We start from the raw sequence: 14551 nt of genomic DNA, 5'->3' as shown, positions 1-14551 counted from the left end.
ATTTCCTATTGTCCACACAGCTCCAGAGACCCCAAATGCTCTGGTGGCCCTGGCACGAGCAGGCAATGGGCAAGGAGACAAAAAGCTCAGCTTGGAGGAAATTCTGTCCCAGGATGTTACAGCAAGACTTTGGGAATGCTTTGCTAAATTTTCATGAAATGTCAGGTCCAAAGGAATCTTGTAACTAATTGGAAATTGATTTCATGACACTTTGATACTGAGCTCACCAATGGCAGCTGCTGTTGTACATTTCAGAATGGATGGAAGAAATTCTTCAGGGCTGACCCCGGCACAGAGTTCTCAGAGAAGCTGCCCCTGGATCCCTGGAAGTTCCCAAGGCCAGGCTGGGCAGGGTTTGGAGTAACCCATGGCAAGGCGTTGATTTAAATGAGATTTTCTGTCCCTTCCAACCTAAACCATTCCGTGGTTCTGTGATCTCCTTTTAAACCTCTTCACAGCAAAATGCCTCACACATCACCAGCACATTCTTGCTCCTGGATGCATTTTAAATAAAATCAGAATTACCTCACATTTCCCTGGGATCCCAGAGCCAGAGCATTAAAATAATGAAATGAAAAATTATGAGAGCAGAACCAACTTCCTGTTTGGAGAGAATAAATCAGTGTGTGTGCCTGACCCAGCACTCAGGTGCAAACAGCAGAGCCTCTGAGCCTTTCCCAGGAGAGAATCCTGATTACAGCTGCAAGAGGTGGGTGGGAGCTTTGCCAGGAGCTGGGAACTGAACCCTCTGCCCAGGGGACTGGAGCAATTCCCCATCCCAGCCCCACTTTGTGATGCTGAGTTCGGGGAGGAGAGCCTTGAGTGCTGCGTGCTGTGATTCCAGCGCTGCTGCTCTGAGTGCTCCTCAGGGGCTGGCTGGCACTTGGGGAAAAGCCTGTCTGTCTGTCTGTCTGTCTGTCCTGTCGCCAGCCACAGCCCCAGTGAGGTGGTCACTAAGGGTCAAGTGGTCAGTCAGGCAGGTTCTTCAGGCTCTGTTTTCCCTCTGCTCCTGGCTTGGCCAAGGAAGCCTCAATAAGGTGGTCAGTAGGGGTAAGGTGGTCACTAAGGGGTCAGATGGTCAGTGAGGTGGTCAGTAGGGGTAAGGTGGTCACTAAGGATCGAGTGGTCAGTCAGGCAGGTCCTTCAGACTCTCTTTTCCCTCTGCTCCAGCTCCCTGCCTCATTTCCAAAATCACAGTGTTTTCTCACACATATCTTCAGCTGAAAATAAATATATTCCATCCTTTGTGTTCAACCTTCCACTCCCAGACACGACAGGGGTTCTTTATAAGGATAATGAGTTATAGGGTGTCTGGATTCACTTCTAGACCTGGTGTAGACCACCATCCTCAGTCCACAGAAAGCTTTCATGTTGTCATGTTGTTCTTATCCCCTCCCCAGCAAACATTGCTGCTCTCTGCACCCATTTGCCATGTGCACACACAATGATCTGTTCCCCTGCCCAAAGCCCTGGCTGTGTTGCTGTTTCTGTGCAAATCTCTCTGAACCTGTGAAAGCTCTCTGCTGCGTGTTGTTGACTTTCCCTCCTGATCCTGGGATGTGTTTATGGAGGGGTTTGCCCTGCCTGCTCTGCTCCCAGTGCTGGGGTAAATCCCACTGACTGATCCAGCCCTGTGAGCCCTGCTCTGCTTCCCCACATTTCAAGATTTCCTGAGGCTGACCACCAAGCTGTGCTCCACAGCCTTTTCCTGTCCCAGCTGTAGAAAACCCTCCGAGCCAGATCCTGTAATACATTTAAAATCTGATTTCATTCGTACAATATTTTGGTCCCCTGTTTAGGCTGCTGAGCTGTGGGAGAGGCAAGGGCAGCCCTAAGGGACAGCCTGGAAACTCTGCAAGCTGCTGATTTCTCCTGCCTGGGTGCAGCACAGATGCTGAACAGAGCTGCTGTGACCTCTGTGCTCCCAGCCCTGGCTCTGCAGAGCCCTGCAGGGCTGAGCTCTCATCCATCCCTGCACTGAACCCACCTGAGCTGCCCCTGCAGCCGGCACACAGCACAGGATTTATTGGCTGCCTCTGGAATGAGGCAATTCCCTTAATTGGCTTCATTTCCAGGGCTCTGTGCCTCTCCCCCTGCACTGCTGGTGGCACAGCTATTTCTGTGCTGGGGGGGAAAAAAACCCCAAAGATTGGACAGCAAATCAATCAAAGGAAGGACAGAGACCTCTCAGAGATAATTGCATCCAGAAACCCAAATCCCTGTCAGGGCTCTCCCTCCTGTGGTTTGCTTTCAGGAGCCTCTATTAAGCAACAGGGCATCCCCAAACAATGCCAGCAGAGACAAAAATCTCCTTTCCTTTTCATGATCTCCCTCCCCAGTGCTCTCTGGCCACAACAAACTCCAAAGGAAGATCTTTTCTAATTATTAGGGTCAAAATGGTTGGGGTGGCTGAGCTTTTCCCATGTACAAAGCTCATTAAAGAGCACTTGGACATTGGTGGGGCTTTTTATTAATTTGTTTTCCTTTTCTGTGGGTGTCCATCCCTGTGTCATTTCCCACAATGAGCTTGGGGTCTGAGCCTGGATATGTTCTAATTAAATGCAGTGGGAATCAATAATTGTGAGTTGCTGACACAGAGCTCCTAGATGAGAAAATCACACACTATTTTTAATAATAAATTAAAAATTTGCTATTAATAAATAATAATAATTAATTTTAATAATAAGTTTATTCAACTCGTGATATCCAGTGTAACATTACATCTTATTTACATACCCATACTTACTTGGCACACACTATTTTTAATAATAAACTTAAAATTTGCTATTAATAAATAATAATCAATAATTTTAATAATAAATTAAATAAACTCCATTAATTAAACTCAAAATTAAATTTAATAAATATCCAGTATAACATTATGTCTTATTTACATATCCATACCCATACTTGGTATCACAAATGCACTCAGAAGTGTTTTATTTCTGTTTCAATATATCTTTGACCAGTAAAATAAAAAAAGAAAAATAGAGCTTCCATAAGCAGGATTTACAGTCTCTTTTAAGCAAGGTGGTTGTAGCACAGCTGAGATCCTACAAAAATATTGTTTTAGAGTATAGTACACATTCTGTAAAAAAACCTGACCTCAGGGGGCGAGCAGTCCTCTGGCAGTTTTGGGATGCCATCCAGTATTTTCAGGTTTGGCAAATTGGAGAACACACTTAAAAAGAGACAAAAGAAAAGAACAGAAATTGAGAAAAATAATCTTGGGAAATGTTGAGAACAAAAGAGACACTGATAAAAAAGAAACAGTGGATTCAAACGTATCTAAAATGGATTTGGGTTGGAAATCTTGATTTGTCATTTGATGCAGAATTTATCTGATAAAGAGCTAATTCAAACTCTCAGATTTCACTTCATTGCACCACCTTTATATCCTCAGACCCAATAAAGCACTTCAAGAATCTGTCTTCCAACACTGACAATGAACACAATACCAGAGTTACACCAAATTGCACCAATATTTAATTGCCCTAAGAACAGGCAGATTGAGAGCAGAAACAGAATTAGGAATTGTTAAAAGGTGGTTTCTGCTTTTGTTCTCCTGGACTTGTAGATATGCAAATAATAAAAGGTGAAACCCATCATTTAAAATGTACTTTTTCCCCTTCCATGATGATATCTGCCTCCCTGCCTTTATCAGCACCACACTTCCAAAGGGATGCCCACAGGACTGCTGGAAACTCAGAAAGGTTTTCATTAAACATTTATTTTGAACTTCTCCTTCTTTTTTTCCCCCTCTCAGTAAGCAATGGGAGGAGGTATGTCCCATTTCAGACACACTCTGCAAGGTTTATCTTCAAAATATCAACACCTGGCTGCGTTTGTAGTGGGACAAAACATGCAACCATGCAGATTTTCTAAGAGAGAAGCTTAGAATAGATTATATTCTCTTTAATTTCTTGGATTGTTATGCCTTGGATTGGAATTTCCATTGCCAGGGTCTGAGGCTGCTCTGTTAAATCTCCAGCCCATCCCAAAGGCTGCTCAAGGGACAGAGGGAATCCAGAAAAATCAAATGAAGGGAACTTGATTTTCTGCTGCTTTTGCTCCCATCTTTCAAGATATCCCTCTGATTCCAGCTCTGACATGTAATGCAATTTAGGCAGAAGCCACCGAGGATGCAAGGAGGCTGAAGAGAGTTTGAGTTATAGGTAGTTTCTATTAATAAAAGGGAATCTAATTTTTCTGCCCTGCTCACTGTCTCTGAACTTGATCCATGGGCTTAGTTCAGTTCCAGAACTGCCAGTCATGCCATTAAAAAGCATCACAGGCAGTTTCTGAATATTTGGGGGCTTTTATCACATAATGGCTCACTAAGCCATGTTCCTGGAGCATTTCAGAGCATTAAAACCACAAGAAAAGGAAAACCTTCTTTAAAAAGTTTGTTTGGTTTGAGATCCCATTCCTTTGAAACTCTGGCAAACATTATTTTGTGTTTATCACTTTTGTTAGCCACGAGAGGGTCAGACTTACAGCTGCCTGTATCTTTCCTGGAACTCACAGGGATTCCTCCTGAGGATGAGGGATTCCAGTGGGGTGTGCCTGAAGTCTGAAATCCCACTCAGGCTCGTGATGTTGTTTTCAGCAAGAGATAAGTGCTGAATCTGAGGGATCTTTGGCAGCTGTTTGAAGGATGTAAAGTGGTTTTTATTTACATTTAGCTCTCTGCATCTGTAAAGTACAAAGTGTATGGCATCACTATCACATCTGGGACAGAGCCCCTGCAACAGGGATGGGTTTTATACACTGGTTTATATTTTATTCCCTTATTTCTTTATATTGTACAACAGATGCATCATTATTTCTGTTCTCCACACTGCAACTCTCCATACACCTAAATACACAACAGCAGAGTAGCAACAGATGGATTGTAAAATAAATTTACAGTTGTCACAGCCTCTCTGCTTGGGTTGTGCTCTCCCATCTCTTCACAGAGATTCCTTCTGTGTGCAACAACTTCCCCTTTTGGCACAGATCTCCCTGAAGCTGGCTGGAATCATTAATTATTCCCCAGGAATAAAAGGGTGTGATGTGATCTCCTCACTGGGTATTTTCAGCAATGAACTGATGGATTCTCACTCCAGCACCCCCCAAGAGCAGATTTGGCAGCTCTGAAGAGCCTGCTCCAGCTGTCACTTCAGGAAAAATTTGATTTCTAGGCTATTACATAAAAATAGAAACAGATTACATGAAAATAGAAGCAGGACATTTTGTCTACCTTGGCAACCTTATGGCACTGAGGTCTGTCAGGGAATTGTCCACCAACCAAAGCTTTTCCACCCGGATTAATCTGTGGAGGATTCTTTTGAGGTTTTCAATCTGGTAAAGATCACCCAGGTCCTGGAATGAAAGGTTCAGCTCCTGGGAAGGGAAAAATAAGAGAAATCACTTTTTTCCCCCTTGCTTTGCAATAGCTATATAATTAAATATAGAATTAGTCAGAGGCAGTTAATATGAGAACACATTTTATGCTGCTGCTTTTATAACAATTGGTGGTACCGAGTGCCAAATCCACCTCAGAATCAGAGTGATGGACTCCTTAATTCCTTGAAAGGAAGAAAGAAACCATCTCTCAAGCATGAATTTGAGTGTCCATCTCCTCCTTCCTCCATGAGTGGGGTTACCAGTGTGTGGGAGGGAGCAGGACTGACTGGTTGTGGCTTTTTGGTATGGCCTCTAAACCCAGCTGGCACCAAAGGTCTGTGCAGCAGCCAGATTTAAATATTCATAGAGTCCTCACAGAATGGACTGAATTGGCAGGGAATTCAAAATTCATCCAATTCTACCCCCTGCCACCACCAGGGACACCTTCCTTATCACAGGTTTAAATTTATTAAATGCAGTGAGCAGCCAGCACGTGATTGTTTGGCTTCTTTACAGCTACAGTCCAAAGTGTTAATGAGGAAGTTTTACAGCACAGTTTTCCCAGTTCTCCTGCAGCCTCTTTTCCCATTTCTCTGTGTCAGTTACTTGTTTTCTTCTTTTCAGAGTATATTCTTCTTTCCTGAAAAACAGCTCTTCTTCTGAGGGCCCTGGTCAGAGAAAAAGATTTACAGTTGAGGATTGATACAGAACTGGCACTTAGTCACTTGCTGAAAGAATATACATTTATATTGCTGGGAAGATTCTGTAATGAAGAAATATATATAATATTATAGGTGTGTGACTTTCCAGGCTTCTGAGATTTAAATTAATGGGAAGATTTTTCTACCATTCCCAGGCCCATAATTCAGCCAGCAATCTGCAGTCTTTGTGCATGGTTGGTAAATGACAGATCTGCTACAGATCAGAATGAAAACCATTTCTGAAAGGTTGTTCTTAAGGACCTGAGCTCTAAAATTCTTCTTATTCCTTGCCATGCTGTGAGTTAGCCTTTGATTTTCCTGAGAAAGGAAAATGTTTCAGCTTCCAGAGCAGTGCCAAAAACCAACAGCTCCATTCCAAACCTCATTTGTATTGAGCCACACACACACTAAGACTTAAAGTCTTAATGAAAAGTTTAGAGCTGTGGGCATCTTCAAAATCCTGATTAAAGCAAGGACTGGCTGGAAATCTTCCACTGTTTACTCCCAAACATGCAAATACTGGATTTTAAAACCCATCTGTTCTTGAGAGTGTCTGTAGATTGTAATTGAGCCAATTTAGTCTTAAAATACAAGAAATGTGCCACTGTTTGCAGGGCTGGGCTTCCCTCTTGTTTGGCTGTTTGGCACATGGCTACTGCATTCTGAACAGTAAAATATTAATCAACTCCTGAGAGAAGTAATCAGCAGCACATTAATACTAAAATTTTTCAGTTTGCAGTTCAGGCAGTTGTTTTTCATTTTGGAAATCACAAAGGATAATTTCCTAATGATTAAAAAAATAAAGCGAGCATGGGCACTATGAGTTGAAATCCTGGAGTTTGCCATTCTTTTGACAAGGGGCAGGATTTCAGCTCATCGTTTTTAAGGATGCACTCTTTGATTTGATGGAGTCAGGGCTGAGATGTCAAAGGGTCTTTTTGATCTTTACCTTCCCTCACTCGGGGGCAGAGGAGCTGATTCCCTCTCACACTGTGTTCCTCTATGTCACACCAGCCAAGATACTTGAAGGAGTCAGAGGGAAGCTTAGAAAAAGGGAAAAATAAGGATATAAAAATCAGTAAAAGCTCTTGAGGTTTTGGCACTGCATTTTTTCTTATTTCTGGCCTTATTACAGCAGAAATGCCCCAGTCAGAGCCACATGCAGGAGCTGGTGAATGCTGTGGGAATTCACTGCTCAGTGGAGGTTGCCACAGCTCATCCTGGTTAACTCCAATAAATTGGCTCAAATATTGGAGGGAGCCTCCTCAGGGCTCATTATCCCCCTGCCCAGAGCTGCAGTTTGGTGCTCAAAGACTGAGGCAAATCCCCTGCCTCAGTCCAAAAAACTGCTCACCCCAAAAAACCTTATTTACATTCCACCCCAGTTTTGGAGGATAGAAGGAGGTAAACAGAATCCTCTTCAAAGCCGAGGAGGAGATTTCTGCCTTAGCTCCTCTTTTTCAATGTCTCTTTTCCAGAAACCTTCAATCAGACTGGGAAAACCAACACTTACTGGGAAAGGGAGCCTGGGGTCCCAGCTCTGCCCGAGGGCTCCTCTGTTTTGGGGTAAAACCAGTGGAATATTGTGGGCATCCCTCAGGATGGAGCAGTAGGAGGAGTAGAATTTCAAGAACTTCTGGTTGCTTGTAGTCAGACCTGAGGAACTAGAGAGGAGATGTTGAGCCAGCCTAGGTTCTGTCCAGGGAAACGCAAATTTTGTTGGGTTTGTTTTATAATTACAGAAAATCATTACAGAAAATAAGCATAGCTCAGGGTAGGACTTGCCAGCAGGCAGGAGCCATATCCTGAGGGCAAACCATGGGCAGCCCCCTCACCTGAGCTGCATCTCCTTACACAGGTGTGTCCAAACACCAGAAAGAGGAATTTCCTGGCATTTTTTTAGAAATACTGAGTTTTGGAGAAAATGGAGAGCTGAAATTGTCCAACAGCATGATGTGGTTGTTCCCTTCTACCCAGGAGAACCCTGCTTTTATGGATCTGGGTTGGATGAAAAGATACCTCGTTTGTTTATTTTATTCCATTGTGCATGTGGTTTAACTCATTGTTTTACTAATATTAGTGTATTTATTTTAGTCTTTTGGATCTGTTCTAGGATCTGGAGATCCTAAAACATCAGAGATCTGCAGAAAAGCTGAACTTTGCTCAATAGAGTCTTCAAATCATAGAATCATTATGGGAAAACTCTCCAAGGTTACCAAGTCCAACCTTCAGCTTGAAACCATGTGTTCATGTACTCTCTTAGTCCCTTGCCTAAGAACACTTAAAAGTCACATTTTTACACCCCACTTGGGGCAATTTCTCCAATTGTGCTTCAGAGGGATTGAAGGATGTGCAGGCTGGCAGCTGCAATTTAGGAATTTACCACAGAACAGTTGAAAGCAATGACTTAATTTAGTCAGGGTGTGCATCCAGCACACTGTAATTTGATGTTTATTCTACAGGCTTGGAGAGCTCTTGCCAGGGAGCCTCAGCATCATAAAGCCACTGGAGTCAGGAGCAGAAATTAATAAATAAAACAGTATAAACCAGAATAAAAAATGCAGGTTTGGGGAGGGAGGCAAGGAAGGTCTCATAGTGGGAGTAACAGGCTGAGCAGAGCATTTGTTAAAATGCACAATGACAGATTATTGGCAAACCCTGGTGATGAAAGGTGTCCTGGTGAGCTCAGTGCAGGAGCAGCCCTGGCAAAGAGCTCTGCTCCCTTCTGCTTTATGTTGGGGTTTAATGGGGTCACAGCAGCCCCAGTGAGCTGTAGGTGACTCCCAGTGTCCCAGGGTGACGTTATGATGTTTGTATTCCCATCTGTGTGTTCTGTTCATGCTGGATATTATGTTCTGTGCCTTCAAGACTGGCTCTGAAGGGTGAAAGTTTTATTTGGGTTTTGCGATCAGCCGCTCCCCCACGGCTGGCAGGACACAGAGACAGGGCAGTACATGGTGCTGCTTTTGCTTTTGCTTGGCTTTTCACTTTGCTCTTTCTCTTGCTTCTTCTCATTAGCTAGTTTAGCTAAACAGTCCAAATTTCTTCCTGGATTGTTTCTCTTTTCCTTTTTTTGGACCTACTTGAACCTGCTCCAGACTGGGCCCTGGGAACGCAGAGTTTGCATCGTGTGGCCCAGCGGGGCCTACTCTGGGCAGCGCTGCCTCAGCGCCAGAGGGACTGAGAACACAGCGAGCACCCCCAGAGAGACTTTCTGAGTTTCTCATCTTTTTCAGAGTGGTGTCACTCAGTATTGTTCATTTTGTGTGCTGGGGGGTGCTGTGCCTGTTAAACAAACAGGTTCTTTCCACTTCTCTCTGAGGAATCCTTCCCGACCCGGTTGGGCACAGGGGCCGTGTGGGTTTGCTTTCTGGAAGGGCCCCCTTTGGAGATTCTCTACCAAATTTGCCCTGAACTAGGACACCCTGGAAGCTGTGTGGGCTCAGCATTTTGGAAAATAACAGATATTTACTGAGGGACTTTTTGAGGTCACCTGGAAGCAAGCAGCCCCTTAAGGTGTGTGTGTGTTAGAGAGCAGCAGGAGTTCACTCACAGCAGCCCTGGGAAAAGAGGATTTGCCTTGGGTAAATGGTAAAAAAACCCCAGAAAATAAAAAAAAAATGTGCTGGGAATTCTTGTTTAGTTCTATCTGTAAAAAAAACCCTGAAAATAATTTAAAAAAAAGTGCTGGGAATTCTTGTTTAGCTCTATCTTGCTGCTTGTTTTGCTTTTAGATCCTTTTATGTTAAATGAGATCAGAGCAAAGAAATTTGTAGAAATTATTTTGTGTTTAAGAAAAAGATCTATTATTTTGCTCAGTTTGGAAGTGATCTTTTAGATGTATTCAAATGACTATTTATAACTGCAAGACTTTTCAAAACCTACCTTCCTCTCAGCTAGATACTACCTCCTCTGCTGAGACAGGAATATGCACTCCCAGCCCCTGGAAATGTGGGATAAAACATTTCAGCTGAACCATTTAACATGATATCTATTCTGATCTCCTGGCAGGAAACCCACTCACAAAACTCTGTACTGGTGATGGCAAGTAAAACATAAAGTTCCAGAAAAAAATAAAGATGTGATGGATACAACTTCCTCAGTCAGGTGGGTAGTGAGATTTCCATGGGAAGGAGTGACAGAAAGAAACATCTTTCATCTCAAAACTGCCTGGGTTTAATAAGCACCAGCTGGACCTCCAGATTATGTCACAGGAGATTTTTCTGGAGTGCCACACAGGTTTTCCCTCCCTTGCTTTGTTTACCTTCCTGTTTTGCTGCAGAATTGATGCAAAAGAAGTGGCAATGAAGGAGGCAGGATGCAATTCCAAGCAATTACACATCTCACAATACATGAAAGGAACAAAATTTCCTGCCTTGATTGTGAGGCCCTTTGGCTGGATATGAATCTCCAATGACAGCTCTGGGAGCAGCACACTAGATTATGTCAAGCATTAAGGGAAAAAAAATTAGATTCATGATGTCTGTCCAGGCTGAGTCATTTCCTCTCACTTCGCCTGCAGTGAGAAATTGGTGGTTATCATAAATCATGGGCCTAAATTCTTATGAGAGAAGAATTAATTTCACTAATGGAAAACCTCTGTGGCAATTGCATTCCTCCATTCTCCCTCTTTTTGGGGGCTGTGGGGGACTATTTATGATGTCCTTTAAGCAGAGGTGCTTGACTATATTTTAAGAATTCCATCATAGAGGTTTGGAAAGGAAACTTCAAAAGGTAATGGGGGGAAAAAAAAATCTTGTGTGTGTGACCAGCTCCTAATTTCTGAGGTTGGCCCTCAGTCCAGTTCTGAACACGGCCATAGCTTTGCTGCTGACACCAAAACATTACAAAATTATTTTCCATCTCAGTAATAAACAAAACCCCACAAAACTGTACCAAACAATTCTTTGCAGGCACCTTGAAGTCTGCAGTGCTCCCTGTGAGCTGACAAGAGGGAGCACAGGCTGGGGGGTAACTGGAGGCACTTGTGGCCAATCCCTTGCATTTTACATTATTCTCCTCAGTGGAAGTCCCAGGGAGGAATTCAGTGCCTGAAGTGATTTGCAAACTGTCAGGAATGAGAACAGAACAGCTCCTGCCTTTTTCAGAGCATGACTGAGGAGATATCAGGCTGTACCCTGGAAAATCCTGCACTGCTGAGCTCCCTGATCAAAGCCCAGTTAATCAGGATGTGGGGCTGGGAAATGTTCTGCTCTCTCAGACACCTTGGCCAGGTTTGCAGGGAGCCCAGGGAAAGGTTCTGCTTTCTCAGACACCTTGGCCAGGTTTGCAGGGAGCCCGGAGAAAGGTTCTGCTCTCAGACACCTTGGCCAGGTTTGCAGGGAGCCCAGGGACATGTTCTGCTCTCTCAGACACCTTGCCCGGGTTTGCAGAGAGCCCAGGGAAAGGTTCTGCTCTCTCAGACACCTTGGCCAGGTTTGCAGAGAGCCCAGGGTGCTCCAGGTTTCCTGAGTGCAGTGCAAGCCCCTCTGAGTGCAGCTGCCTTTCAGGGCAGGACACATTAAAAGCCACGAAAAGACTTTGAAGCCAAAGCTGAGCTGCTTCTGAAACTGCACCAGTGAAAGACACTGAGTGAGAAACAGAGTGAAAAGTTCCTCCTGTGTATGTTTTAGCTATTTGGCTGTTAAAAAAGGAGTGTCAGTGAAATCCTTTCTCCTCATGGAACAGCAGCCTCAACAAACAAACATCTGAGACTGCAGCTCAGGTTCAGCTCTGCTGCACAGAAAATGGGGAGCTCAGCTAAAGAGGAGTGAGGATATGAGCAAACTCTTGCATTTGGGTTTTGAAAGGCTTTTGTCCCAGCCTTTTGAGCAGTTTTGGGGTCTGGTCTAGCTTCTCACAGCCTCATACCCAGCTGCTCTTCAGGAATCAGCATTCTCCAGCAGGCTTAGCTTTCACTGCTTTCCCCTTAAATCTGAAATCCCTGGATAAAAGGTTTGGGAACCAGTAGTAGGGTTATTTATAACTCTTCACATATCAGGATTCCCGTGGTGCTTGCTACATCCCACCAAATCACAGCCCACATCTGATGGAAGGGGCCCTGCTCCTGTGGTTGAGCTCAGGGAGCTCTGGTCAGGTTCTTATTTAGCAGCAAAGTGCTCTCAGATCATTCAGTCCTGATGCTGTGGGAGTGAAAAATGTGCACCATTCTAAAGGAAGGAACCAAATCAAATGTGTTTCAAGATCATCTTGAAGGAATAGAAAAAAAATCCAAACCAGAGAAACTAAGAGTGATAAATCCTCCCAAAGCAAAGAGTTTGTACCACTGGGTGAGAGCTGCTGATTTTGTAGGCTCTAAGAGAGGTTCCGGACCTGCCCAAACCACCTGCACACATAAGTGAACACTCACAGGTTCCAAATACCCAATTATTTATGTTGTCCCAGTCAATGGCAAATGCCAAAGCCATAAATGAGCTGCAGGGATAACTTACCAGCACACCTTGTGAAAGTATTTAAGAGATGGCAAACTCAGAATTCAGGCTGTGCTTCATTTCAAATGCACACAATTTACTGCTCCAGAGCAGCTCTGCTTGTATGCAAACATTTATTATGAGAACTCTCTGAACTTAGCAGAGTAGAAGATATGGACACAGTGTTTGCATGCTCTATTACCTTTCAATTATTTTTATAGGAGTTTTAGGAGACATTATGCAACATTTTGAAGCAGTTCTTCTGAGCGTAATTTAGTGACAAACACACCTGTAAGTTATGGCTACAAAGCATCCTTGCTGATAGCTGCAGCATCAATTATCTTGCTTTATGCTTCATAAAATTGCCCCCCCAAGACATAATTAACTTAATTAGGTCCCATCACCATAATGATACACTCTTAGCATATTAACTAACATTTTCCTCTTGGATCCAGCTTGCACCAACACAAAGCCCACTTCTCAATCCACATATTTTCACAGCAAACTCAACATTTTTGTTGGGACAGCTTTTTCCTTCCAGCAATCAGGCATTGACACCAAGAAAAACAGCTCTGTTTCAGCTCCTGTTTTCCCTGCACAGCAATCTCCCTCAGCAATACAGGCTGGTACATTTTAAAAAGACACTCAATCCTGTAACTCTATCTTTGTTGTCAAAGCATGTCAAGCAATGACTACAGGTTCGTGTCTCCTTGCACCCTCCTACCTTTCAGACATGTCTGGCTGCTGCATGAAATCCTCACATCTTGCACAGGGCTATTTGTCTACAGGCAGGGCTTATCTTCCCATCTCTGGCCCTGCTCAGGGAGGGAGTTCCAGGCTCTCTGGAGAGGGGGAACCTGCCGGGATCCCGATGGATGGATTCGCTGTCTCCAAGGAAACGCAGTCACCGCGCAACGCTGCCGCCGCTGTCACCTTAGGAGCTATTGTTACCAACCTCTTAAGCACACCAAACAAATTCCTGGGCTGATCCAGCTGGTATCAGTGAGCTGGCTCTCCAGAAGGTGCCTAAAGATAGGTTGGTGATACCTGTAGCAGGATACGTGATCATCCATTTGAATCTCTGGTCTGCGCGCGCCGGCCGCTTGACTTTCAATTCCTTTCACGGTTTTGCCCACTTGAAGTTGGTATTTTTGTTGCCTAAAAGATCTCCTGCTTCATTAGTGGCTTGTTAAATGCCTTATTAGTGTATCTATCTGTTGGATGAAAAGAAAATACTTAAAGAGGCTCAGGTTTTATGTAATGTTCAGGAAGGTTTTTTATGGGCACCTGTTCGCTCTGTTGGGCGTTCTTGCCTCATTTCAATGTACTCAGCCATTTTAGGAACCTCTTCTAGGCTTCCTTCTTCAGGTTTGCAGCTGAGAATGAGAACAAGAGATTCTTCTCTTGGTGGGAACCAAGAGGCCGGGTTTGTGTCTGTTTTTATATTATATTTTTCTTAGACCATTAAAGCTGTAGGTTCTGAGAATTGGCCCAGTGAATATGAGTTTGATTTTTGTTTGTTCACCCAGACAAGTGCAGGTGCTGGCAGAGCTCCAGGGTGGGATTGCAGCAGCCCAGTGTGGTTGTGGGCACTGGTTAGTCCCTGCTGAAGTTCACAGATGGCTTTTAAACTCCAACAGTGGTGGTGGGACCCAGGTTTTGGGGGAAGGTTACAATGGAGCTGTAAATTGTGCCCTATTGATCTGCAACTCCCGCACCACAGGCACAGCCCCTTCCCCACTTCAGGTCCTGGGCTCTATGCTGAAAAAAGAGGGGGTAAATAGATTAAAATCAATGTGGGAAAAGTCCACAATCCTCTCTGCCCTGGGTTATTCAGTTGGAAATACCTTTTAGTCAAAACCTCTGTGGTTTAGACTTCTACCTCGCAGCTTCTTCACATACAAAACATTCCTTATCCTCCTTTTCCTTCACATTTTTCTCTTTTAGGTCACTACAAAGGCCGATCATTATAAGGTCATTCTGCACAGAAAGGTCTGTACTTTCCCCAATGGTTGCTGAAGGCTCCAAAAC

At 44.0% G+C, this 14551-nt stretch overlaps 1 protein-coding gene across 1 annotated transcript; it reads right to left on the bottom strand.

The window, feature by feature from the left end:
- Window positions 1-2711: 2711 nt before the first annotated feature.
- LOC132077775 (uncharacterized) lies at window positions 2712-13351 on the bottom strand. Its single transcript, XM_059479657.1, has 7 exons — window positions 13245-13351; window positions 7603-7753; window positions 7039-7132; window positions 5938-6056; window positions 5243-5385; window positions 4498-4695; window positions 2712-3181 (listed from the first exon to the last, which is right to left on the bottom strand). The coding sequence occupies exons 1-7, from the start codon at window positions 13268-13270 to the stop codon at window positions 3070-3072; spliced, it is 843 nt and encodes a 280-aa protein (XP_059335640.1). The 5' UTR covers window positions 13271-13351; the 3' UTR covers window positions 2712-3069.
- Between the last annotated feature and the right edge of the window lie 1200 nt (window positions 13352-14551).

The sequence above is a fragment of the Ammospiza nelsoni genome, chromosome 10 (assembly GCF_027579445.1).
Source record: "Ammospiza nelsoni isolate bAmmNel1 chromosome 10, bAmmNel1.pri, whole genome shotgun sequence".
NCBI classification, from domain to species: domain Eukaryota; kingdom Metazoa; phylum Chordata; class Aves; order Passeriformes; family Passerellidae; genus Ammospiza; species Ammospiza nelsoni.
Note: the sequence above shows the minus strand (reverse complement) of the source record. Positions and strands in the feature narration are given on the sequence as shown.